This window comes from Empidonax traillii, unplaced genomic scaffold (genome assembly GCF_003031625.1).
Source record: "Empidonax traillii isolate 1590-97213 ecotype Southwest subspecies unplaced genomic scaffold, ASM303162v1 scaffold95:size1152806, whole genome shotgun sequence".
In the NCBI taxonomy this organism is placed as follows: Eukaryota; Metazoa; Chordata; class Aves; order Passeriformes; family Tyrannidae; genus Empidonax; species Empidonax traillii.
Window position 1 is genome coordinate 123,643 of NW_020955288.1, and position 24,040 is coordinate 147,682.

At 36.5% G+C, this 24,040-nt stretch overlaps 1 protein-coding gene across 4 annotated transcripts in view; it reads left to right on the forward strand.

Moving 5' to 3' along the window:
* Positions 1–24,040, forward strand: part of USP47 (ubiquitin specific peptidase 47) — a 52,077-nt gene that overhangs the window by 13,204 nt on the left and 14,833 nt on the right. Inside the window, exons 2-16 of one of the 4 annotated variants that reach the window (XM_027881786.1) lie at positions 2,689–2,748; positions 5,808–6,011; positions 6,880–6,996; positions 8,092–8,230; positions 9,816–9,912; positions 10,429–10,574; positions 11,369–11,448; positions 12,271–12,420; positions 18,543–18,638; positions 18,729–18,881; positions 19,825–19,992; positions 22,030–22,161; positions 22,834–22,910; positions 23,213–23,268; positions 23,803–23,915. In XM_027881786.1, coding sequence (XP_027737587.1) covers positions 2,689–2,748; positions 5,808–6,011; positions 6,880–6,996; positions 8,092–8,230; positions 9,816–9,912; positions 10,429–10,574; positions 11,369–11,448; positions 12,271–12,420; positions 18,543–18,638; positions 18,729–18,881; positions 19,825–19,992; positions 22,030–22,161; positions 22,834–22,910; positions 23,213–23,268; positions 23,803–23,915 — 1,788 coding nt within the window. The remainder of the gene's footprint in view (positions 1–2,688; positions 2,749–5,807; positions 6,012–6,879; positions 6,997–8,091; positions 8,231–9,815; positions 9,913–10,428; positions 10,575–11,368; positions 11,449–12,270; positions 12,421–18,542; positions 18,639–18,728; positions 18,882–19,824; positions 19,993–22,029; positions 22,162–22,833; positions 22,911–23,212; positions 23,269–23,802; positions 23,916–24,040) is intronic. The other 3 variants (XM_027881783.1, XM_027881785.1, XM_027881784.1) reach the window with 3 other exon arrangements.

A 24,040-nucleotide genomic window follows, 5' to 3' on the forward strand; every position in this document is an offset into this window, starting at 1 on the left:
TAAGTAACCACATCTGCATTTGCCTTGTAGATGTTTATGCAGCTGAGGGTCTGCAACTTGTTTCACTAAGCCACTGGTGTACTGTGTCATGGTATGGCAAATTAGCAGCATCGAGCTTTGAGGACTTCTCACAAGTACTGAATGGATGTGCTCACTGCCCGAGGAGTTGCTCTTATTTCTTCTGAGGAAAATTCAGTAGGGTATTTTCGTATGTGCGTGTGAATACCACGTGCATGTTAACTTGAAACCCTTGAACTATGTAGTTATTGTGGTTATCAATTTTTGTGAGGTGTAATAAATAATTGGTTTGGTGAATTTCAGAGTAATTTTTACCAGGGTAAAATTAGGCAACTTTATAGAATGACCTTTGTTCTCTTAATTGTACTTTAAACCATGAATTTCCATGGTGAGAGGAGCTTTTCTGTAAATGTAGAACTGAACTAGTGAGTATTATAAAGTATATTTGTAGAGTGTTAGAGTGAATGCTTTCATTGAATAGTAGGGAATGCTGCATTTGGAAGACTGGCACGTCTCTGTGTATATTTTTAACAAGACCAAGTGCCAGGTCCTGTGCTTGGGTCACAACAATCCCCTGCAGTGCTACAGGCGTGGGGAAGAGTGGCTGGAAAGTGACCCAGTGGGAAAGGATCTGAGAGTGCTGGTCGACAGCAGCTGAAGGTGGCCAAGAAGGTCAATGACATCCTGACCTTGATCAGGAATAGTGTGTCCAGCAGGACCAGGGCAGGGATTGTCCCCCTGTACTTGGCATTGCTATGTCCAGTTCTGGGCCCCTCAGTTCAGGAAGGAGATTAAGGTGCTGGAGTGAGTCCAGAGAAGCACAACAGAACTGATGAAGGGTCTGGAGCACAACTCCTGTGAGGAGCATCTAGGGGAGCTAGGGGTGTTTAACCTGGAGAAGAGGAGGTTCAGAGATAACCTTACCACTCTCTACAAGTCCCTGAAAGGAGGTTGTGTGACGTGGGGGTTGACCCCTTCTCCAAGACAACCACCAACAGTACGATAGGACACAGCCTCAGGGGATTTTATGATTTGTCTTGTCAGAGCAGCTCAGGGCTCTCAGTTACTTCTAAAATTCCTGAACATCATGTAAACAGTGTAATTTGTAAATTTGATTTGTTTGTTTTCTTCTGTGGAATTTATTTAGTGAAATAACTCTTGAAAATCTTCCAACAGTCCTTAACTGAGAAAACAGGAGCTGAGAATGCAACATAGGAGCATTTTTATAAAAGAAACAACCTGTAGATATGCCCATCTGCCCCTTCCACCCTCTGCTGCAACACAGTCAAATAGCACACCACACTTTACATGTGCCCCTGTGTATGCCAGACTTGGCTGCCTGTCTCTGGAGAGGAGGAATTCAGGCTAAAGCAAGGGCTCTTTGGAGTCTCTGATTAGGAGGAAAATTTGTAAGACTTAATTAAGTCTTATGACACAGGGCATTGTGCTTGATAACGATCAGAGCGTTATAAATCAGCAGTTTCAAAATTGTGGTTCTGAAACTCGATTCAGCTTCTGAATCATTTTAGCAAAATGTATGTAACTTCCAATTGAGAGCAGGTAAAACTAGTAAGCAGCAAAACATTTCAATTGTGTGATGCTTGTTTTCTGATTTTTTTTTTTTATTTTTTAATTCTTAAAACCTCTCTCAAATCTGAAATTACGAACTGATGTGTAAAGAAAACTTCTGGACAAAACAATTACTAATCTTTGAATATTAAGACTTCAAAACTGGATCTTCAGCTCTGCACACAAAGAAAAAAAATCTTGCTTTATGTGTCACCCTGCTGAGAAGTTAAATGCAGGAGTCTAATTTGGGCTGGTTTTGTAGGTCATTTGGTGGGGCAAATAGGGCTTGTCAGTGAAGATCATGTCGGTGTTTTTTGTTTTGATATCTTTACTGAGGGCTCAGTTGAAGAAATTTGGAGGAAGAACAGTGATGTTATTAGCATCTTCATTCTCACTTCCTGTTTTTCCTTACTGGAAAAATGCTTTGGATTCAGAAGCTGGTTAATTTGATGTTTGCAAGTCAGAAAACAGTTGTGTACAGGTCATGTTTGATTTTGCATTTTCGATGGTACCACAGAGATACTAAGGCAGGGTTACTTTAAGAGCGTTAGGAATAAAGTCAGCAACGTCATCTCTTTTCTGCCTTCAGCTGCATACTTCAAAATGGGTTCATTTTAATAAAAACTTTCCTACAGGAAATAATTCAGGCATGAAAGAAGAGTTTCATATGAAACTGGACAGCTTCGTAATTTATGCATGCAATAATAAACTGAATTACAGGGTTATATGCTAATCCTATGCTTGAACCATTTCAGGTAAAATGTTAACCTGTGTCTAGAGGGCTTTTTTAAGATAATGAAGGAACTTGTTAATATGAATTTGTCCCTTGAATTGTTGTTTACATTTTCTTATGAATTCACTTCTTACTTTATGAAATGTAGTCTGTTGTATATTACAACTTAAATGACATTTTCTGTAACATTGCTGCTATGATAATTTAAATATTAAAATAGTCTGTTCCTTCTAAAGGTATTCTGTGAATGGTGCTTTGAAACTCAGTAATATTTTATTTATACTGTAAAACTGACTTTATGCAAAATAAAAGTCAATTGACAACTTTGAAATATTATGACTTGTTAACTTTGTTTTCATATGCTATAGGATATGTTTTGGAGTTGCAGACAAAGTATCTTTGCTGAAATGAAGAAGAAATTTTCACAGGTAGACAGATGAAATCAACTTTATAAAATGATAATGAAGAACCATAATAAAAGCATGATGCTGTAGCTTTTATTTTAACATGAGCATGACCTGTTGACATTAAATTCTTTGTGCATGTTCTTGAATACAAAGATGATGTACGTAGCCAGTCACAGCAGAAGCTTCCAACTGACTATGTGTTTATATGCTTGTTACACTGGTGTGTGGGGTTTTGACTCTCTCTAGCTTTACATTAAAAAAAAAAAAGGAATTCTGTAGCTGTCATAACAGATTATGTAATTACTGAAATGAAGTTTTGTGTTTATGTTGTGGACTCAGTTTAACAGCAGCCTGTCAAAATGGTTTAGGGATCTATCACTGGCAAGTATTGCCTTTCACGCTCTTTTTGCAGTGAGGTAGCCACAGACAAGGTGTTGCATGGTCTGATAGTTCGGATGGTGTGTGTGAACACTTGCCGTGAGCAGAGACGGACTGAGGTTATTTTTGCTTTATCTATTTACTATGAACAACTTGAAGCAGTGGCAGCAGGAATGCTGTACTAACACTGAGTTAAACCAGTTCAGTCTGTCAGAATTACATCTGTGAACAAGGAAGAGAGGATTTGTGTGACATGGAACATCCAGCAACCCAACCAGCAAATCTTCTGTAATCTTCTATAATTTGTTCCCTTAATGTTATTTCCATCCGTCAGATTCTGCGTGTCTAATTATTTTCAGTAGCAACTCTAATGTGAGTCACAACTGATTCACTACCAAAGGTAGCAGAGAAAGTGTGAGTGGGAAGAGTTGAATTTATAAGTTACTTCTGCAGAGAGGAGGGGAGTTAGTGTTGGTTATGTAAAGGCAGGAGGACAAGGAATTGAGTCTCCGGTGGAGAACTTCTGTTCCTGATATGCTCATATACAATAGGCTGTCAAGCTGTAGGTTCAGTACAAGATTAACGTGGGAATACTTAAATCCAAATTAACTTAGATTTTCCTAGATGAACCTGTATGGATAGTAGCAAATGCCCCTTAACCTGTCTGCACTGTTCTATAGAGGAGCTTGAGCTCCCACCCAGACCGAGCCTTTACCATTGCTGAGGGATCTGGTGTAGGTCCATCTTTCCAGTTTGTTGGGTTTTAGCTGCTGCTCATCTTCTCCAGAAAAAAGCAAGAAAGAACACTACTGAACAAGCTTTATCTTCCCTTTTCTAACCACACAGTGAAAGAGACAAATTGTGTGGTACTTGTTTAGCTGGAAAAAAAAAAAAAAAAAAACCAACAAAAAAGAAAAAGGATGCTGTGCTGGGAAATTTAAAGAAGAGAGCCCAGGTGGAGTAATCACTGGTGAAATTTAATTTTAGTCTACTCAAGTACAGCCCTGTGTCTCTCTGCGAGTGCTGTAGATGAAAGTGAGGATATAATATGTCAAAATTACTTTGACTTCCAAATTGTTTCCTTCTTAACGTGTGGTTAATGTTTCAGGAATAGTTTTGTCTGTCTTCTTGGAAAGTAATTCATAAACATAAAATTCTCCAGTGAAGATGAAATTTATGAAGATGAAATGTTGCAAATTTGCTGGAAATGATGCCTTGAATCTTCTTGAGTTTGCAATTAATGAGGGTTTCCAGACAGGATATTACCTTTGATAAAGTTTGAGAAATTCAGGTCTAAAGTCCAATCACAATAAAAAGCAAAATAACGTCATACTCAGATTGGGGGTGAGGGTAGTTTTGTTTGCTTTTCTCTAACAACTTTTTTCTGACGCTGATAGGAGTCGATGCTGCAGTCAGCTAACATTTTACTTTATAGTTGCATGAACTCTGCCGGCAGATCTTGGAATTTTGTAAAATGAGGGCGTGCAGCATCAGCTAAAATGTCCGTGTTTCTTTTCAAAAGGTTTGGTGATGGAACAGCTCTCATAAGGGATTGTACCACTTTGGTGGTTGTCATCTGCATTGTGAGACTGGTTGTGTAGAAATACAAGGGATGCTGAAGTTGTTCAGATCTTCATTGTAATTCTTTATTCTCTAGAAGATGCTTGTGATGTGGCTGACACTATTAGCATGAGCACAGTTATTGCCATTTATTGTCCTTATCCACTGAAAATTGTGATAGCACTGCATGTTCTTTTTGCCTTATTAGATGATGTGGCCTTTTAGCCATGAACTGAGATTTGGGCACTCTGTCATGCACCGCTAATGCTTTCTGTGTGTTACAGCTTGAAAAGACTGAGTCCTTGGGGACTAATTATTCCTTTAAACCTGATCCTTTCTTGTGTGATGTGTGTTTAAATTTTAGCTATTCCTTGTTGTTCAGCAGTTGAGAGAATTAATTGTTTGTACTTAGATCTTTGACTTCCTGGGTTTTCACTGTTGGGAAAATGTCATTTTTCTTGGCTGACCTGGGTCCATAAAACTTTATCATTGCTCCATTGAAACTTTCATTCAAAATTGTTACTTTTCTGATTTCAGATATACTGAATTTTCTGTTTAAACTCTCTTTACTTTGTCCAGTAGTCATTGAGCAACACTAATTTTCTTACTCTGTTCAGGCAGAACAATATCTCTTGTGACTCAGACAGTAGTGGATTTAGTAGGAAGTTGGTGGCTTGATTATGAAACTTTTTGTTTAATGACCAGCTTCCAGGATTATTTGAAAACTTGCAAATTTTCTGCATTACATTCCTAAAAGTCAAAAAGGTATATTCTTCCTCAACAGGATTTATGATCATGTCAAAGCAAAACACAAGCTGGAAGTGATGATTTGAAAGTCTGTTCCTGAATTGAAGCAGTCTTGTATCTGCTTGCTGGCTGAAATTCTGTGTGGAACTTCAACAGTTTCTCTACACCCAAACAAATTCCTCCTTTCTCTATAAAAATGGAGCATGGTTTTGTGTGTTTTTCAAAAGGATCTTTGATTTTCTTATGCCTACTTTCAAAAATGAAGTCCAGTTTTAGGACCCTTAGGTTGTAAACGTATATATAACATTTTATTGGTGTAGCCTTGTTTTGATTTTTTTTAATTAAACTCCAAAATGTTCTTAACTTTACTCATGAATTATGTGCTGTCATTTCAGGCAGAAAGTGCTGCTGAGGAGCCCAGGGTGCTGTGTATAATACAGGATACCACAAACTCCAAGACAGTGAACGAGCGTGTTACCTTGAACCTTCCAGCTTCCACGCCAGTGAAAAGGCTGTTTGAAGACGTGGCTTCCAAAGTGGGCTACGTGAATGGATCCTTTGATTTGATGTGGGGCAATGGAGACAACGTCACTGACACGGTACAGCAAAAGTGCTTTTTCTTTCCTCTTGGGAGCAAACACTTAAATCTGCACACTAGAGAGAACTTCTGTCTGTATTGCACAGGGCTCATTCAATTCCTGTAGAATTCTGTGGTAGGTGCACCAGAGCAGAGTGACACCACTGTTTTGCTTTGGCTGAATTTTAGTCTCAAAGTGTGCTCTTTGATGATACATGTGTTTAATCATTAAACTAAAACTAATAAGGTCCTTCAGATGTAATGTTAGTTTTCATAATCAGTATGTGCTTTTAATAATAATACCCATGATAATTAATCTCTGTTTCCTGTGGTCTTGTTTGAGAAACGTTTTCTTCTCAATGTGTATGTTGTATAGTGACTCCCCACATTTCTTCTACCTATTTCAATGTATTATATACAAAAAATATGATTAATGTAACTCAGATGCTCTATTGTAAATCAGTGCTGGTTTTAATTAATGTGATTTCTGTAGATGCACCTAGAAAACTTTGTAAGATTTGTTAAGAAATAGTTTATTTCATGTCATGTTTATCCCTGCTGAAAGTAATTTTTATTTCTTTTTTAAAAAAATAGCATCTGCAAGCTATAGAGGACACTGGATATTGTGATATTTGCGAGAAGCTTCCAGACAGTGACTTGACTCCTGCATAGATTAACCAACTTCTAAGCATTAAACTCTACTGTTTCTTAAACTGTTCCCAAGTTATTTCAGTAATAATGATGAGTAGATTTTGTTGAGTGAATGATTATTTATTTTCCCGTTATCTTACCTTGTCAGTACAGCAAAGCATCAAGCAATCTCTCAATTGTATATAGATCTCTTAAAGAAAAGTTGTTAAAAAGTTGGTTTTTGTTTTGCTCTTTTTTAGCAGACCCCAATAGATCAGAACAGTGACAAAACTATTCTGGATGCTGGTTTTGAGCCAGGGAAGAAGAACTTCCTGCATTTGACAGACAAAGACGGTGAGCAGCCTCATACAATGCCGGTAAGTAAAACCTTCACTCAACTACAGAAGCTACAGTGGTGGGGGGAGAGAGGTGTATGTGCTTTGTATTGCTCTTGTGAGGTCAGAAAATGACATAAAATATAATAAACTTCTTTGGGAACCTTCCCAACAGACCTTTAGACCAGTGTTTTACACATGTGGGGTTCTCCTGAGTAGGACCAATTCCAGTAGTAATGATTTGCTGTACCTTTTGTTCATGCTTGTTAAATATTTATGTAATGCTTTGCTGCAAGTAGTTTTCTGGGACTATATAATTAATTAATAATTGACATGTTCAGAGATGAATCTTAACAACACATATTAAATCCTATACCTGATCCTATATTAGGCCACTCTGACAGAATTCTCAGAAGCAGCAGTCCTGTATCAACAGCAGTTACCTGCTTCCCTATTTACCTTAGGAAAAATAAATAAATAAATAAATTTATATGTATATACATAAAGAGTTGTCAGTGTCGCTAGAAGCAACTGTTTGCCATAACAAAATTTTTGAAGTTTCTTATTTCTCAAATATGTGATACACACAACTGCAATATATTTAACTCAAGGATTAGAGAGACTAATGATAGTATAAGATTTATTACTCAGCTCTTATATCAGTGCAATGTTGGCCTACTCAGTCTTTGTTATGGACTTTGTTATCTGAAAAGGGGAAAAAGAACCCCATATGTAAATACTTTTACCCAAGGTCAGAGTTTAAGGATGATTCTAAAAGAATACTGGATTGATATTTTTACATCTGGAAAACTTATTCTGTATTTCAGTGCAGAGAACTTGAGACATAAGAGATCCTAAATTGCAAACTTACTTATTATATGCATTCTAATACTGTATTTGATTATACTCTATTCTAAAGGGCATTTGCTTCCACCAACACAAAGAGCTATTCTCAAGGGATTGAGGATTTGGAGGGCAGAACTAAAGCTACCCTGTGTATCTGCAATTTTGGAAAGTTTGTGTGATGTGCTTAACAAAATTTATTTCTCTCTCATGGCTAAGAAATCGAACTTGTAGGCGCTTCAAAAATACAAAAATGTCTAACTTGTGCATCAAATGATTGTGTTTTTTTTTCAGGAGGACACAGGTACAACAGATGAGAGTGCCCAAGAGAGATTTATAGGCCCTCTTCCAAGAGAAGGCTCTGTTGGATGTACCAATGACTATGTCAGTCAAAGCTATTCTTATTCTTCAGTGCTGAGCAAATCAGAGACAGGTATGCTGTTCTGTCTTGAAAAGGCAATGCTAATTTGTAATTTTCTTAGCACATTTTCAAATAGTAGCACTTCAAGATTTATTTTTTTTTTTAAAAATGCAGTTGATTTAAAACAAAACCCACATCACTACTATGTTTTCTATCATGTTTTCCATGCTCGTATCACTTTAGAAACAGAAGAACTGTATCCCATCCTTTTCTTACTATGGACAGTGCAACTCAGACTCTGTCAGGGACCTGACTTTGAAGTGTTCCTGTGCTCCTGCATCCCTAGTTGAGCAGTCAGGGTTGTTTTAGCAAAAAGTCCGGCTCCAGCCCTGTGTTCACTCACAGCTTAATGAGCACTTGAGGGGCTCTTGCCAGATCTCTGCACTTGGCATGTTAACTGAAGTCTTCCTACTGTAGCCACTGGTTGCACTTTCTCTGCCTGCACCTTCCCAAGAGGTTCATTGACCATCCCTTGCAGCAAGCAGGGACTCCCTGTGGAAGGGCAGTGCCAGGGCAGATCCCGGGAAGCCTTGACTGTGCAGCAGGCGACAGCAAGTTACAGCTGCAATGAGACAATCTCACAGGAAACTTAGTGCGCAGGCGCAAAGATGACTTTCATATTACACCAATTCATGCCTGCTGAGGATTTTTTTTGGCAAATAGAGAAGTTTGTCTGCCACGTACATTTTTTTGATGTAATATAACTGAAAAGATGATTTATATAGAGTGATAAATAAAATACATGTGTTCTGACTCAGTCTCTTCACAGAAAATGCCTGTGTTGTGGAGTAGCTGCCTTTTCATTACTAGTATGGCACTGAGATTATTCCTTTCTTTTAGTAGTTAATAAGAGCTCCACTGTAAAAATAGGCATATTTAGTCTCTTTATTACACTGTCCTTCAGTATATGCTCCTTGCTTAGCGATTGTTGCTAATATTGCATATTTTGGAGAAAATCTTAAAATTGCAGTTAAGATTAATACAAGTAAATAATTTCATTTTCAGCTAATAAAAATGAAACTGAGTTTTAGTAGTTTGGTTAGGTTTTTTATTTAAGTATTAAGGAAAAAGGTTGTAGAACAGTCTTGTGTGGGCACTTCAGAGATTTATTTTTTTTATTCATTTCTAATTCTGAGACAGTAGTACAAACAGTGCAGATACAAATTATATTTACATGATTACTAGGATACTTTTAGTTGACATCAGGTGATAAGTAAGCTAGTACACAATTTTTTCTTAGCAAATTCTAGTTCATTCTGTAAAATATTTAAATATACTATTAAAATATTAAAATATTTGTAGTTACCTACATCCAGTAGGTATTAGTGCAGTATTCAGCATTGAATTGGTTGTTATTGTGATCACTAAAATGGCTTCATGTCATTCAGGGGAATTATTTCTGTTATGTTACCCTCTATAGCTCTCAGAAATGAGCAAATGTAACATTCTTTCAATTTTTGTAGTGTAAGTATCAATAAATAACAACAGATGAATGCAGTTCTTAAACATTGTCACGAAATTGTTTCCTCGTCAAATGTTTTAAAGTGATTTCCCATCTTTTTGCATTATTTCCATCTCATTATTCTTGTATTTTTAGGTTATGTGGGGCTAGTAAATCAAGCAATGACTTGCTACTTGAACAGCCTTCTACAAACACTTTTCATGACTCCTGAATTTAGAAATGCATTATATAAGTGAGTATATAGAGTCAAAAACTGTTCTAAAATTTGTGCTAGTGTATATTGGTAGGAGGCCCTTTGGAACTTCTCCTGTCAAAATTTGCTTTTTTAAGTACTGAAAAGCATAATTGAAGTCAAGCTGGATAGACTTATAAATTATATCTGCTTAAAAGTTTCAGATTTTGGTAAAATAATAAGTTATTGGTTGTGTTATGGACAAGCTTTTTAAAGAATCTTGAAAACATCAGATTTGAAGTTAAATTCAATACTAAGTGCAGTTCATGTCTGTGCAGTGAATGGCTTCAAAATTTCCATTTTTTTGTGTTGGATCTGTAAATTTAAAAAAATAGCATTGCCATTTAGCGCAAAAGTGGCAAGGAGTTGCCCTTGGCTTTTGCCGTGAAACAGAACTGCCATTAACCTCTGTAACGTGGCAGTCCTCTTGAAATGTACTAAATGCTGGTTTAAATGCCTTTTTGAGTAATGTTTTCAGAGTGTTTTTAATTGTCCAATACCTTGTGTTGTGAACAGATGGGAATTTGAAGAATCTGAAGAGGACCCTGAGAGGAGTATCCCCTACCAGCTTCAAAGACTGTTTGTTTTACTGCAGACCAGCAAAAAAAGGGCGATTGAAACTACAGATGTTACGCGGAGTTTTGGATGGGATAGTAGTGAAGGTGATGTGCAGCTCCTGTGATTTGCTTCAGCTACTGCCTGCTGGGGGGGCTAAACTGCTGTTTACTGGGGGGAAAATACCAGAGTAATGTAAAATAAAATCCACTTTTTACAATGGATACAAAATAGCCTAAGTGGATACTTTTTTTGTGGTGCATCTGATTTTTAAAGAAATGTCGTCTGTGAGTTTTAGGCTGTTGAAGTCTAAAAGCATTACATTTTTTAATGAAACTGTCATTACAGTTGTTAGTTGTTTCTAAAGCAGTAGCTCTTTACGAGAAACTTGCTTCTGTTTTGAATCACAGATGTCTAATACATGTTGCACTTATGAAATTACCCATATTATTGTCTACTTCAAATCAAACACTCGATTTGTCTTCTTGACACTTGTGTGGTGTCTTTTTGCCCCATAACCTATTGATTTTTTCCTTTATCACATGATGATAAGGAATTGGAACTTGAGTTTTGGAGAATCAGCACAAAGAGGGACATAAGTCTGAAACAGTTTATTTTATAAGTGTACATTAGCATTTCTGTAATTTTTTAAAATATTCTTGCTTAGATACACAGTTCTTGTTTACGCATAAACACTGTGAGCAAGCTGGCTGCTTGTTTTTCTGACTTGAGAGGCGGCTGGTTGTGGAATTTAACCCTGGCCCAGTAGTGAATAACAGTAGATAGTAGGTACAGACCTAAACAAATGGGCAGCTTTTTAGGAAGCATTCTCAGGCTACAGTTAGTATTGGGACTGATAACATCTCTTGTTTTAATTAAGAATAATTCCAATTTCTAACAGCATGGCAGCAACATGATGTACAGGAGCTTTGTAGAGTCATGTTTGATGCTTTGGAGCAGAAATGGAAGCAAACAGAGCAGGTAAGCATGTAAAAACTTCCTTCATTTGGTGTTGTAGTACTGTTGTGAGGTTTTATTGGTTTTTTTAAGGATGGTTGTAAAAAATATTTACTAAATTTTAAGTACCACTTTATTGAAAATCCATGATAATTGCCAGTTTTCCTGTTTGATGCAATAGTTAATCTACTATAAGGTATGACTTCAAGAGTGTGTTGCACATGCTTTCCTCCCCCAGTTAAAAGTGGAATATTCTGAACTCTGGATGCTTAGTCTTCATTTGAAGCACAGAAAGTGATTGTATAACTCCTGTAGTAGCTTCCTTGCTGTCAGTATTTATTAGGCTTTGTTGTGGGCTCGAGAAGCTCAGGCTCTCTCTTCTAATACAGGAAGAAGTTGGGAATGTATTCATGGCACATGGTACATTCTGATAAGTGGACAACTTTTTGCAGGCTAGTTTTGAAATTTACAGATTAGGAAATACTCCTTTCTCTGTCTGCAGTTGTCTCTGAAGGCACAGGGAAGGTTGGCAGGATCAGTCTGTTAATGTGTGGAAGACCAGGCTTGTTTTAAAAGTTACTTCAATTTGGTGGGTTTGTAGTCACACATAAGTTGTGACCATAAATGACACTGCGAAGCTTATGTAATGTGGTTTGAGAAGCTCATTTGATATATCTTTTGGGCAGGGAAAAATAGGAAATCAGAGGATTGATGTGCTGCTGGGGAATGGTATTTTGAATGTGTGGCTGTGCAATTTAGACGTAATGAATAAAAAGGCATTTTCCTGCAAAACTAAAGAAAATAAATACATTATGGCTCATTCTTTTTAAACCTTGTTTGTTTCAGGCTGATCTTATAAATCAACTGTACCAAGGCAAACTGAAGGACTATGTCAGGTGTCTAGAATGTGGCTATGAAGGCTGGAGAATCGACACTTACCTGGATATCCCGTTGGTCATCCGGCCGTACGGCTCCAGCCAGGCGTTTGCTAGCGTGGTGTGTACTATTCTGCTGCCTAATAGTGCATCCATACACACATAGAATACATAATGCGACAGTGGTATAATTGGTTCTGTGGTAAGTATCATCCTAGATACTCCATCTTGGGGTGTTCGTCTTTGTGCAGTGAACCAGCTAGCAAGTTCTAGAAGATTTTGATTTTTTTTTTTTTTTTTGGCTTTTTGGTTTATTTTTTGGTTTGGTTTCTTTTTTTTTTCTTTTGCCCTTCAATGAGTCCTACTGGTGCATGTATAAGGGGAGGGGAAATGCAACTTTATTGCCTTAGGGCTGCAGTAATCAATTATTTTCTTCCTAATAAAATCTTTAGCATTTACTCAAGATATATTTTTATGAGATCACAAAGTTTTATTTGGGTTGTTCTTTTTATTGGCACATCTGCTAAATTTTCTTAGCATTGTTGAACATCTTAGTGAAAGATCAGAACATTGACGTAAATTTTTTTAGTTTAATTACCATGTTGTTGCTGTGCCTTTTACAGTTCACTTCTTCAATACCATATGCTTTTAACAAGCGATGTGATGATGATAAAAAATCCTATCATACATCAATATTTGTGGTCACTTTTGCTCCAGCTTTATTGGTGCTGGCAAGCATATATGTTGCTTAGGAAATCTGTGGAAGTTCTTTTGTTTTAATTTTTGCACCCCTCTGGGAAAAAAAAAAAAGTAATTTCAAACTGTGAAATTCCACAGTTGTGGCTTAGGATGCCTGTACTGTGGATGGAGTTCTGAGAAAGAAGAATAAATCAAAAGGTTGTTTTAAACAAACACTTGTTGCCTTATTGGCTTATTCATTATATATTTAGTATTTTTCCTTATGTATTTAGTATGATAGCAATATTTTAAAGCACTGCTAGTCCATCATTCGTGACAGCAATTCTGTTAAGAATTTTTAGAATTAGTTCAAACTGCAGTGTAGGTTCTAAGTACTTCATACTTTAAAACTTTAAATACCAATCTTGAGAAGTTGTAAAGGTGAGGGACAGTGATCTCAAAAAGGATTCAAGTTAGTAAAGTCCTTTGAATTCTTTTTGAAGACGACATGAAAATTTTTTAGAACTGTCTGGCTAATTGAAGCTGTCTAGATACAGATTGATATTTTATACAGATGGCTTCCCTTTTCACCTTTTAAAGGTAATATCTACCAATATTCACTAAACCAAATTTTTTTTGGTAAGTTTTTCAGTAGTGAGGTTTTTATGATCTGGTAAAGTAATGAAGACTATTCAGTTCATGTAGTTGGACTCCACATTTAACAATGCATTGTACATGGCTCTCAGATTGAAAATTTTTCTTTTTAGTGAAGAGTATAGTGGAATTCTAAAAAAAAAAGACTTTGTTTATTCATAAAAACACAGAAAACTTGAACAAATAAGAATTTAAATATCAGATTACTTTTAACAGTATTTGATATTTCTCCTGTAAAATCAGCATTTACTGGGTTTACAACACTGAGGAAAATAATTTTAAGATTTTTTGTTACACAAACTTACATGGTTGCAACTTGTATTGCTGCTTCAATTTTTGAGCTTTTTTTAATTCATACTCTGATTATAATCAGTTGATTCTCCTCCCTGCATTTGTATTATCTATAGCAGATGTAATTTTTAGCTCTGTAGTCTTCAGCAGTGGGGAGATATGGAGGATACTTGCTTTTGGAGAAAGGAAAAATCGCCTGTTTCTAAATGGAATTCTCTGAAGGTAGTATCCTCCATTGATCCATAGATGATGGTGATTTAGTAGGTGTAGGTAAAAGGACATGAATGAGAGATCCAAAACTTCACACATGCGCTAATAGGGCTTATAGAAGGGAATGTAAAACTTTTTAGACCTTGCTAGTCAGCTCCTGAGGGAACTTGCAGCAGGCGACACAACCCAAGATAGGGGATCTAAGGAGGATACTACCTTCAAAGAACTCTAGTTAGAGGTAAGTGATTTTCCATTACTTTCTAATAAGAGATGGATGAGCCTTAAGTAAGGTTAATCTGTAGAATACCTTATAAAGAATATTATCCCACTGTTCGACATTGTGTACTACCAAAAAAATGTAGATACTTGAAATGTTGATTTATTTGTAAATATTTATGTCATACTTCTCAATACATGGGAACATTAAAGAACTGGGAAGGGTAATGTTATGCTTGCTTTATTTTCTAATGTGAACTAATTCTGAAATTCTTCAGTGTGATCTTAAGATTTGCATATGGAATTTTTTTTTTCTGATTCCCCACTCCATCCCCCAGGTTCATGTTGTAAGACTGCATAGCTGCAAACTCATTAGGGCAGCTCTGGCACACTATCAGTGTGTAACACAAGATGTTTTCTGAAAAAGTACTTACGCTGTCTGCATTGTTCAAGGGCATGGTGTCAAAACAATCAGTCTTGTCTTGAGGTCAGTAGAAATACAGACGTAAAAATATATAGAAATATATTACGTCTATATATAGAGATATAGACGTAAAAATTATTTCAGGGAGGTAAATAGAGCAGCAGTTCACATACTCATTTTTGTAGGTATTATTATCTTCTGTACAGATGCCTGACATTAACAGCATTAGACATACGTTGAAATGTTTTGCAGTAGAAAAAAAATCTTAAAAATTTTGCAAGATGAACAGCTGAGAGAAAAGTAGATGCAACAGGGAACTGGCAGTGATGCTGCAATTATATTACTAGAAAACAGTGAAAGTTGTTTTGTAATACCAGAAGACTAGTAATAACACAAGTATTCTGGAGATGTAGCAAGTCCAGTTGTTTTTTGTTAAGTGTTGTTAGTTTTCAAGGTCTGTTGTTGGCTAGCTTTTCTTTTGAGGGTGTAAGTATGCAAACAAGTAGTCCTTTTTTGGGCAGAACTTAACTATGTGAACTTATAATGTCCTTGCCAAACTTTTGAAGGTGGAATAAGGATGATGTAATATTTACTTTTTTTTTTTAAGCTAAATTGCTAACAGTGAGGTCTTTGAACATGGAAAAACTGGTGAGCTCTGAAAATCTGAAATGGCAGTTAGTTGCCAGTTTTTTTTTCAAGAGCAGTTTTGCCTAAATGCTATTTGTTGTGTAATTTTTTTCATAGAGGTTTTGCTGCTCCTATTTTTTACAAATTTACACATTTACAAATGCAGTATGATACTTGTCAAACTGCTCATTAGATCATAATGTGTTTTTGTCGAGAGGAGGTTGTCTGAAGTGCCTCTCTAGCCAGACAATAATTAGTTTGAACTGGTTTTTTTGGCATTTTAATATGCTAAGTGATAGAAATCTCTTAGTAGATAGAATATTAAAAGCTGGATATAATCAGAACTTGGCTGAGCAATGTGCTTGAAGTTGGACCTGATCTGAGAAGGGGGTTAAGATCAGGTGTTCTCCAGAAGTTTCTTTCAGTCTGTATTGTTCTTTTGATTCTTTGAACTCTAAAGAAGTTTAGATGGCTTTTGTCACACTCATCTATTGCTTGATCATTTATGGTATATATTTTGAAGTGTGTGTAGGGAATGTTGGAAGTGCTTTGTAACTCCAAGTCACCACTTTGAAGGTAACTTGAAAGGCAACATGGACTCTTGAAGCAGAGCTGCTCAGCAGTGGGGTGTGTGGTGTGATAGCTGTGCAGTGGAAAAGCTTTGGCACTGGTTTTGCTGAGTAAACTGTCAGGGTAGAAAGTAGTGAACTGCACTAAAATAGGAATTGTATTAAGAGACATCCTAATCAGCAGAACTAACTTGGGTGTAAAGATTAAATAGGAGATAAATGAGTAAACCTGGGGAACAGCAATGCTGCTTACACAAGGATTGAAAAATACATGGCTATTTATATAGCTCAGAAGTACTGGAGTTCCCAGGAGTTGTAATCAGGCTTTTCAAAGCACAGCTCACTATGTGTGGTAAGCAGTGAAACCACAAGAGTAGTGTAATAGTACTGCATTGCATTTTCAGGGGTCTGAAGCATCGTCACTTTTTGCCTTGTGTAAAAATTTAAGAGTATATTTCCTTGTTAAATTGCACATCACATGAGTTTACATAAGGATTACACAATCATTCATGTCCTATCCTTTGTATTTTCCCATTTATATTCATGTTGATGCATGAATGGCAACTTTTTTCTTATACTCAAAATATACTTATATTGCCTTAACTGATGTTAGCTTCTTTAAGAGATAGTTCTGTCACTATGTGATTATTATTATTTCATTATGTGATGTTTTCTGATTCATGTGTTCTGTGTTGGCTATTAAATTCTTTTTGCTTTCATTTAAATAGTTTTGAATAATAGTCAAAATGCAGTAATCCATTTCTTCCCCTTTTTAAGCAGGGTTATAACTTGCTAGGTCTTTCAGAATTTAGAGTGAGATTCCTCACATTTCAGTGCATAATATTACCAAAAAACAACTCAGCCTCTGTAGCATTGAGGAAGTAAGGACATAGCCAGCAATTCAGTTCAGACTCTTAAAAGGTTTTCATGTGTCTAGAGAGTCTCTCTGCCCAAGAGCTGTGATTTCAGGGCTGTTCAAAGGCCCTTCTGGCTGTATCCAAAAACTGACACGACTGCCTTCATTGTGCAGTTGTTCTATTGAGTTTGGCACGTTTTGTGTTTGTGAATAGTTGTCACCTGAAATACAGTCCTGTTTTTAAAAGTCCTTTCTCCTACAACAGCAACAGAGCTTTTGTAAGTTATCTGCTTTGTTGTTCTTCTTTCTGCTTGCTTGAGTTCTTGGAAAGGAAGAAGGGAAGAATTTGGGGCTTTTTCAAGAACTTGGCTTATCCTTGATTTCATCCCAAAGTGGGACTTGCCAAACAAGACGATTTAGACAGCAGTCTTAAGTTCTGCACCAGCCATGTTATGATTGGTGAGTTTACCCTGTCCAGTTAAGCCCCTTCTTACTTATTCAGGCTTCAGGGAACAGCTACAACCCTTCATAAGGAGATGATAATTTTAAAAGCGTTGTTTCTGTTGATCATATTTGCTTTAAACTAAATACCTAAATGTGCAAGATGAATTTGTTTTGACCTCCATAGGTGAACAGAGAACTTTTGGTCTCCCCTTGGAGTTCAGACACCCAGAGCCTGTTGGCTTGCAAGCTGACTGGGTTATAGGTTTTAACTTTTAAAATTTCACGGTAAAATTCTTCACTGAACCCATCTCAATATTCTTAGTGCATTTTGCTTGGAAAAGTTTGTTCTCAAGTATATTCAACTTATGTGCGGTGTCATTGCAGCAAATAATTTGTGGGGAAGACAAATCTGATCAGTTTGGTTGTATTTTGAATACTGTTGGCTGTAGAGAGGAGCAAAGTAGAAATCAGTAAGCTCCTTCATGTAAGCATTAGTGGTGGAATTTTGGGGGGTTTTGAACTGCCCCAAACTAGGCAGCTGTCAGAGAACAAAATTCCAGTTATTATAGGTTTGCACTAGGAATCCAGTTCTGCCTTTATAGGAGATGTCCATATCAGATTCTCACTTCTTTGAGAGCAAAACTCAAATATTCTCCCTCAGTCCCTTCCTCACCTTTCACTTAAAAATAGTATCTTCAAATGTAGTTTCCCAAGACCCTTTGTAGAATGGGATTAAGGCTGTCTTCATGGAGGGTGTTTGAGGAACTGAGTAACATTTTTCCTCCCACCTCCTTCTTCTCCCTGTAAATATTGGATGGTATTTTTTGGGAAAAACTTCTTTATAAATACAGAAGAACCATCTCAGAATTCTGGGAGAAAAGGGGACAAAGCGGGGTTAAAAAACAAGCTCATTTTCACAGCAGTTGACTCTATAGACATGACTAAATGTGATGTGCAAAATAACAGGAGTAAATTTAATTTTATTTTGTAAGTTTATTAAAACAAACAATTGGGATTCATCAAATACTGAATGAGATATACTTAACAGTAATTGTGGTTTGACTGTTTATCTTGGGCTGGATAGAAAAGATAATTTCTTTTCATGTTTTCCTGACTCTTGTGACTGTATCAAAGTTTATGTCAATCAAATATTGGTGGTAGATTTAATTGAAATATTGGTACATGTTTGTCATCTCACTGTCAGTTTATCATTCAGATTTATACCCACATAGTAAACATTCTCTAAAAATGGGGTAACATGTTTTTGTTATTAGGAGGAAGCACTGCATGCTTTCATTCAGCCTGAGATCCTTGATGGCCCAAATCAGTACTTCTGTGAACGATGTAAGAAGAAATGTGATGCCAGGAAGGTAAAGACTGTCCAAATCATTTGCAAAAATGAGTTTTGGTAAATACCAATCCTGATAGCGGGAGCATAACCTTGTCTTGGCTTCGTTCAGGGTCTGCGGTTCTTGCACTTTCCGTATCTGCTGACGTTGCAGCTGAAGAGGTTTGACTTCGATTACACCACCATGCACAGGATTAAACTCAACGACCGCATGACTTTTCCTGAGGAGTTAGACATGAGCGTCTTCATTGATGTTGAAGATGAGGTAAAGTGTTCAGGTTCAGAGAAAGCTATTTAACTTTCTAGAACTTTCTGATTAGGAAAATTAAAATTTTGATCTTATAAACCCATTTTAACATCACTCATCTACCTAAACTGTTGCTTAGCTCTGGCAGTGCTATAATTTGAAGATGTTAAATCTGTCCATGTGGATTTTTTTTCTGTTATCTTCTAAAAGAAGTGTGTTCTCTAGTCAGTGTAGGGTTTCCTGATTCCATAAAGAGGCTGTTTAAGATTTCTGACATCTGCAGTGTTTTGAAGACACAAATCTCAGGGCCTCTATGTATACTGCAAATGCACAATCAAACATTTTTTTGAAACCTGTGTCTAAATCTGTGTTCGTCGTAACAGGTGATATAAAGTTGCAAGACTCTGAATGCTGAAGTTAGTCCAGAAATTATTAATGATGAATTCCTTCCCTCTGAGTCCTACTGTAGTGTATACTGTAGAAATGGCTTTATACTCTTCTGCTTTTGACCAAAATTCAGATCATGCGATTATGTTCACCAAAAGTATTTACTTTGTGTTCTGCATTGAAGACTAAATTTATTCTCCTAATTCCATTCCTGAAAACATTCTGTCTCTTTGTTAGTTGCATTGTATAAGAGAAGTACTACCTTGATCTGCATGTGGGGAGGGGAAGCTTTTCTGACTCCATACAAACCTTTGTTTTATGAATTATGCCACTTAAACAATTTGATATCTCTCAAAGTGTGTTGCACACAAACCCCAGAAATACTGGAGAAGGAGGTGAACTGAAGACAATAACAGAAACAAGTCTGTTCTTGGTGCTGAATTGCAGAGGTCTCTTAGGTTTTTGAGGAATTTCATTGGTTTGCAGATTGGAATTTTTTCATTTCACAAACTTACTTCTTGTTCCATGTTACTTTAAATGTTGTATAATGTTAGTATGTATGTTTATTTTTAAGAAGTCTCCCCAGACTGAGAGTTGCACTGATAGTGGAGCTGAAAATGAAGGCAGTTGTCACAGTGATCAGATGAGCAATGATTTTTCTAACGATGACGGAGTCGATGAAGGAATCTGCCTTGAAAGCAACAGTGCAGCAGAAAGAATTTCTAAAGCTGGGAGTGAAAAGGTGTGTTTAAACAATGCTGTATTCTGAATTTGATTCAGATGGAGTTAATTTCCTTCATAACACCATGTATGATGCTCTTTTTTGGAATTGTGACAAAGTGTTGATGGCACACCAGTGTGTTGCCACACCTCTTTCTTGAACAGCGTTGTACAAGTGCTGAACCTTTCTCTGTTTCTCATACTGCCCCTGTAAAGGTTTCATAGGGCTAAGGGTGGGCAAGAGCCTGGAAGGGCAACATAGCTGGGACAGCTGACCTGAATTAACCAGAGGGGTATTCCATGCCATATTCCCTGCTGTGTAGCATCATGCTCAGCAGTAAAAATCAATGTCTTTCCAAAGTAGCTGTTGCTCAGAGACTGGCTGGGCATTTGTCTACTGGCAGGGGATGCTGAGTAATGCCTTTTATTTAATGCACTATTATTTTCTTTTTTTCCTATTACCTTTACTTATTAAACTGTCATTGTCTCCAACCACAAGTTTTCTCACTTGTGCTCTCCTGATTCTCTCCACCATCCCCCCTGGGGGAAGGAGTGACTGAAGGAGTGCTCAGTTGGTGGCTGGGGTACACCCATCACAAAAATGATAAAAATACAATTCTGTTATTGGGAGTGAGGTGAGAGGTCAGGAGTGTGTGTTTTATTCAAATTATAACAACTGACACTAAAGCAAAGAAAAGAATGTAACTGATTTGGAGGTCACCTGAGAATAAAGGTCTTCCCAGCTTGTCAGTTTAAGAATTCTCAGGTCACTCATTTTGGCAGCAGACCCTCAAACTGAAGACTGTTTTGTCTCGTGAGCAGTGTTTTCTCTTTGAGACCAGCTGTCAAAGGCCTACCACATTTAGTTACAAAATTGTCTTGCAGCTTAGTAGGAGATTAGAAAGTTTTGGTCGATTGAATAGATGAGGTCAAGGGTCTAAATGTTCAATATTCCGTCAGTCATCTGAAGTTAATATGAAGGAATTGAGCAGCAAGTCAGTTGTGCTTCCGTGGGACTTAAAGATTGGCAGAGATCTTCGCCAAACTTGATTGAGTTTTCCTGCCAATACAAAATTAATCAAAAATCTTGTTTTGTGGTAATATCTACAATGTGTACTTCCTGTGTTGTTGTTCAGTGAACTCATCTGTAACTTGGTCAACAGCTTTTATTCAGACTTGTTAGAAAGCTATTTGGCTTCAGCTGTTACTTTCATAAATATTAGAGGCTGACTTGCATTTTAATCTCCACATCTGTCCCTGTTTATATCTATCTTAAAACATTTGAGAGAGTTTTTTGATCCATGTTCTGAATACTGTCAATGTTACTTAGAGAAAAAGAAAATAATTAATTAATTCCAGTCACTTGACTGGAACAAGACCAGAATATTGTAATGTGTCTGTAATGCAAATGGCATGTCCTAGTACTGACAGTAGCTTTGGCCAGTTATTTCATACTGCTTGTTCTCGAGGCAAATAAGCTGTCAAGCTATGTCATTAGCTCTTGGGTTTGGATGTCTTAATAGTGAATGCAGGGTATGCAAAGCATTACAAGAGGGTTTCCTCTATATACCCCAAAATATTCTTGTAACACTCATGAGTCAGTATTGTTCAGTTTTATAATTTTCATTTATATGCAACACTGAAGGTATGTCCTTAGTGCCCTGTATTTCCGCCCATTTATTTATGAAAAAAAAGTTTGACAGCAAACTCAGAGTGGTGTGAGAGAAAATAATGCAGGCTCCTAAGCATTGAATGGTGTGTGGGTGGGTTGCTCTGTACGTTAAATGGCAAAATGCAATTTTCAAGAATGCAGAGAAGGGTGGTAGCAAATAGACCTCAACTTTGTACCTACAAATTCCTATATAATGTTCAGCATCTCAGAGCTCTGATTGTGTTCAGTGCCTATTGCAGTAATTAATTTCTGTTACAAAAATCCACTTTGTAACATCCAACCAGTTACATACTCAAGTTCCCGTAATAGTTTTAAAATTCTTAAATGACAATTTGGTTAACTTTGCTCTACTTGATACATATCACACTTTTTTTCTTCTCTCCACAGAGTTCTTTACTGTATGAGCTCTTTTCTGTAATGGTTCATTCTGGAAGTGCTGCTGGTGGCCATTATTATGCCTGTATAAAATCTTTTAGTGATGACCAGTGGTACAGCTTTAATGATCAGCATGTTAGCAAGGTAAAAATAGTGGTTTTATTATCTTGTATACTCATGGATGACCATTTCTATTTTGTGCTTTTTTCACTTACATATAATGAAGCTGGTTTTATGTGCAGGTATTTCTAGCATTTACTTTGTTTTGTCTTCTCATCCTAATATCCTGCCATATACATATGTTTCACTCAGTAGCTTAACTGATTTCTGTGTTTTTTTATCTTTATATTTGGTTTTGCATGGTGGGAGAAAGAGTGTTATTTCTTGATGGTGAAGGTGGGATGGTTCACAAAGAATTGGAATTTTGCCTTCTGTACACATGAAAACTTTTTGTTAGAGAAGTATATTTGTAGATCTGTTACAGCCTGGGCTGTGCTATTCAACCTGTCCTGCTGATACAGGTGTTACATGTCTCCATAGGTACTGTTGCAATCAACAATCTCTATATAGTTTCTCCAAGACGTTCCTACTTTAAAAATAAAAATGTTTACATCCATTGTAAAATGAGGAGGCAGATGACTTTGAAATAGTTTTTTAGCAGTCAACAAAGAAACAGAAACACTTTTTGAAAGTTATTATTATTATTATTGTATGTTAATTGTGTAATGCCATTTTTTCTGATGAAAATAAATGCATCTTAGTTAATGCAAGTTCCTCAAATAATCATTAAATTGAAATTATTTTTTCTATTTTTAGATAACTCAGGAAGATATTAAGAAAACATATGGTGGATCTTCTGGAAGCAGAGGCTATTATTCCAGTGCTTTTGCTAGGTTAGTAGTACTGTACTATAATTTTCTTTCTGGTAGTGTTTTACTGTAGTCAAATAATGGGCAAGATGCCTGTGCTTAACATACTAGCTTAAAATGAATAGCAGATGCTAGAGTTGTAAGAACTATCCTGACTGCTGTTTCAGATCATTAAAATAATGTATATTTGTTTAAATTCGGTTTGTTTAGTGTATCGCTATGATATATATGACATAGCTCCTTACTGGGAAAAAAAAAAGGCAGCTTTTGAAGCCAGTATTTCCTTCTGTCTGATAAATCCATATATCTGTTATTTTCTCCACCAGCTCCACAAATGCATACATGCTGATATATAGACTGAAGGATCCAACAAGAAATGCAAGTAAGTTAGGCAACTGTATTGGCAAAAGTTGATTTTTTAAAAATTAAGTAATGCATGTTTTGATTTTTGTTCATCTTTATGAAACAGTGGGATAAACTACACTAATCTGCTTTAAGTGTAACATTTATTTTATCATTATATTGATGATATCTTGTGACTTTTATTATCAATTAATTCACTTAATAGGGTAGAATCTACCTTTATTGTAAAAACAGGCTCAAGTGCAGTCATCAGTCTTAGTGTACTTCCTTATAACAGCAGAGCTTCCCATACTGATATTGGAATACTACACTTCTGCTAGCATTTTCTTGTGTTGCTGATGTATAATTAGGGGGAATAAAAGTCTGCTTCAGTTTAATTTATATCATGAGAAAGAGAACAGGATGTGGTGTAGTGGGAAGTTTGAGTGTAGAAGAGAGAAGGGGAAAAGACAAGAAAAACAACTGTTAAATATACCTATAATGCCTAAGGTGTTGCCCACTATGGAAAAAAAAATGTCTTTTTTTAAAACTATTGCTTTGTTTTTACTGTCAGAGTTTCTTGAGGCACATGAGTATCCAGAGCACATTAAACAATTGGTACAGAAAGAGAGAGAATTGGAAGAACAAGAAAAGAGGCAACGGGAAATTGAGCGCAACACTTGCAAGGTGAGCATTTCTGCTGAATCCAGTAACAATACACTGCCAGTAAGCAATATTTCTACAGAAAACTAATTTTTTACTACAATACAAGGACTCTTTAGTGATAAATGTGTTTGTACTAACAATTCTTT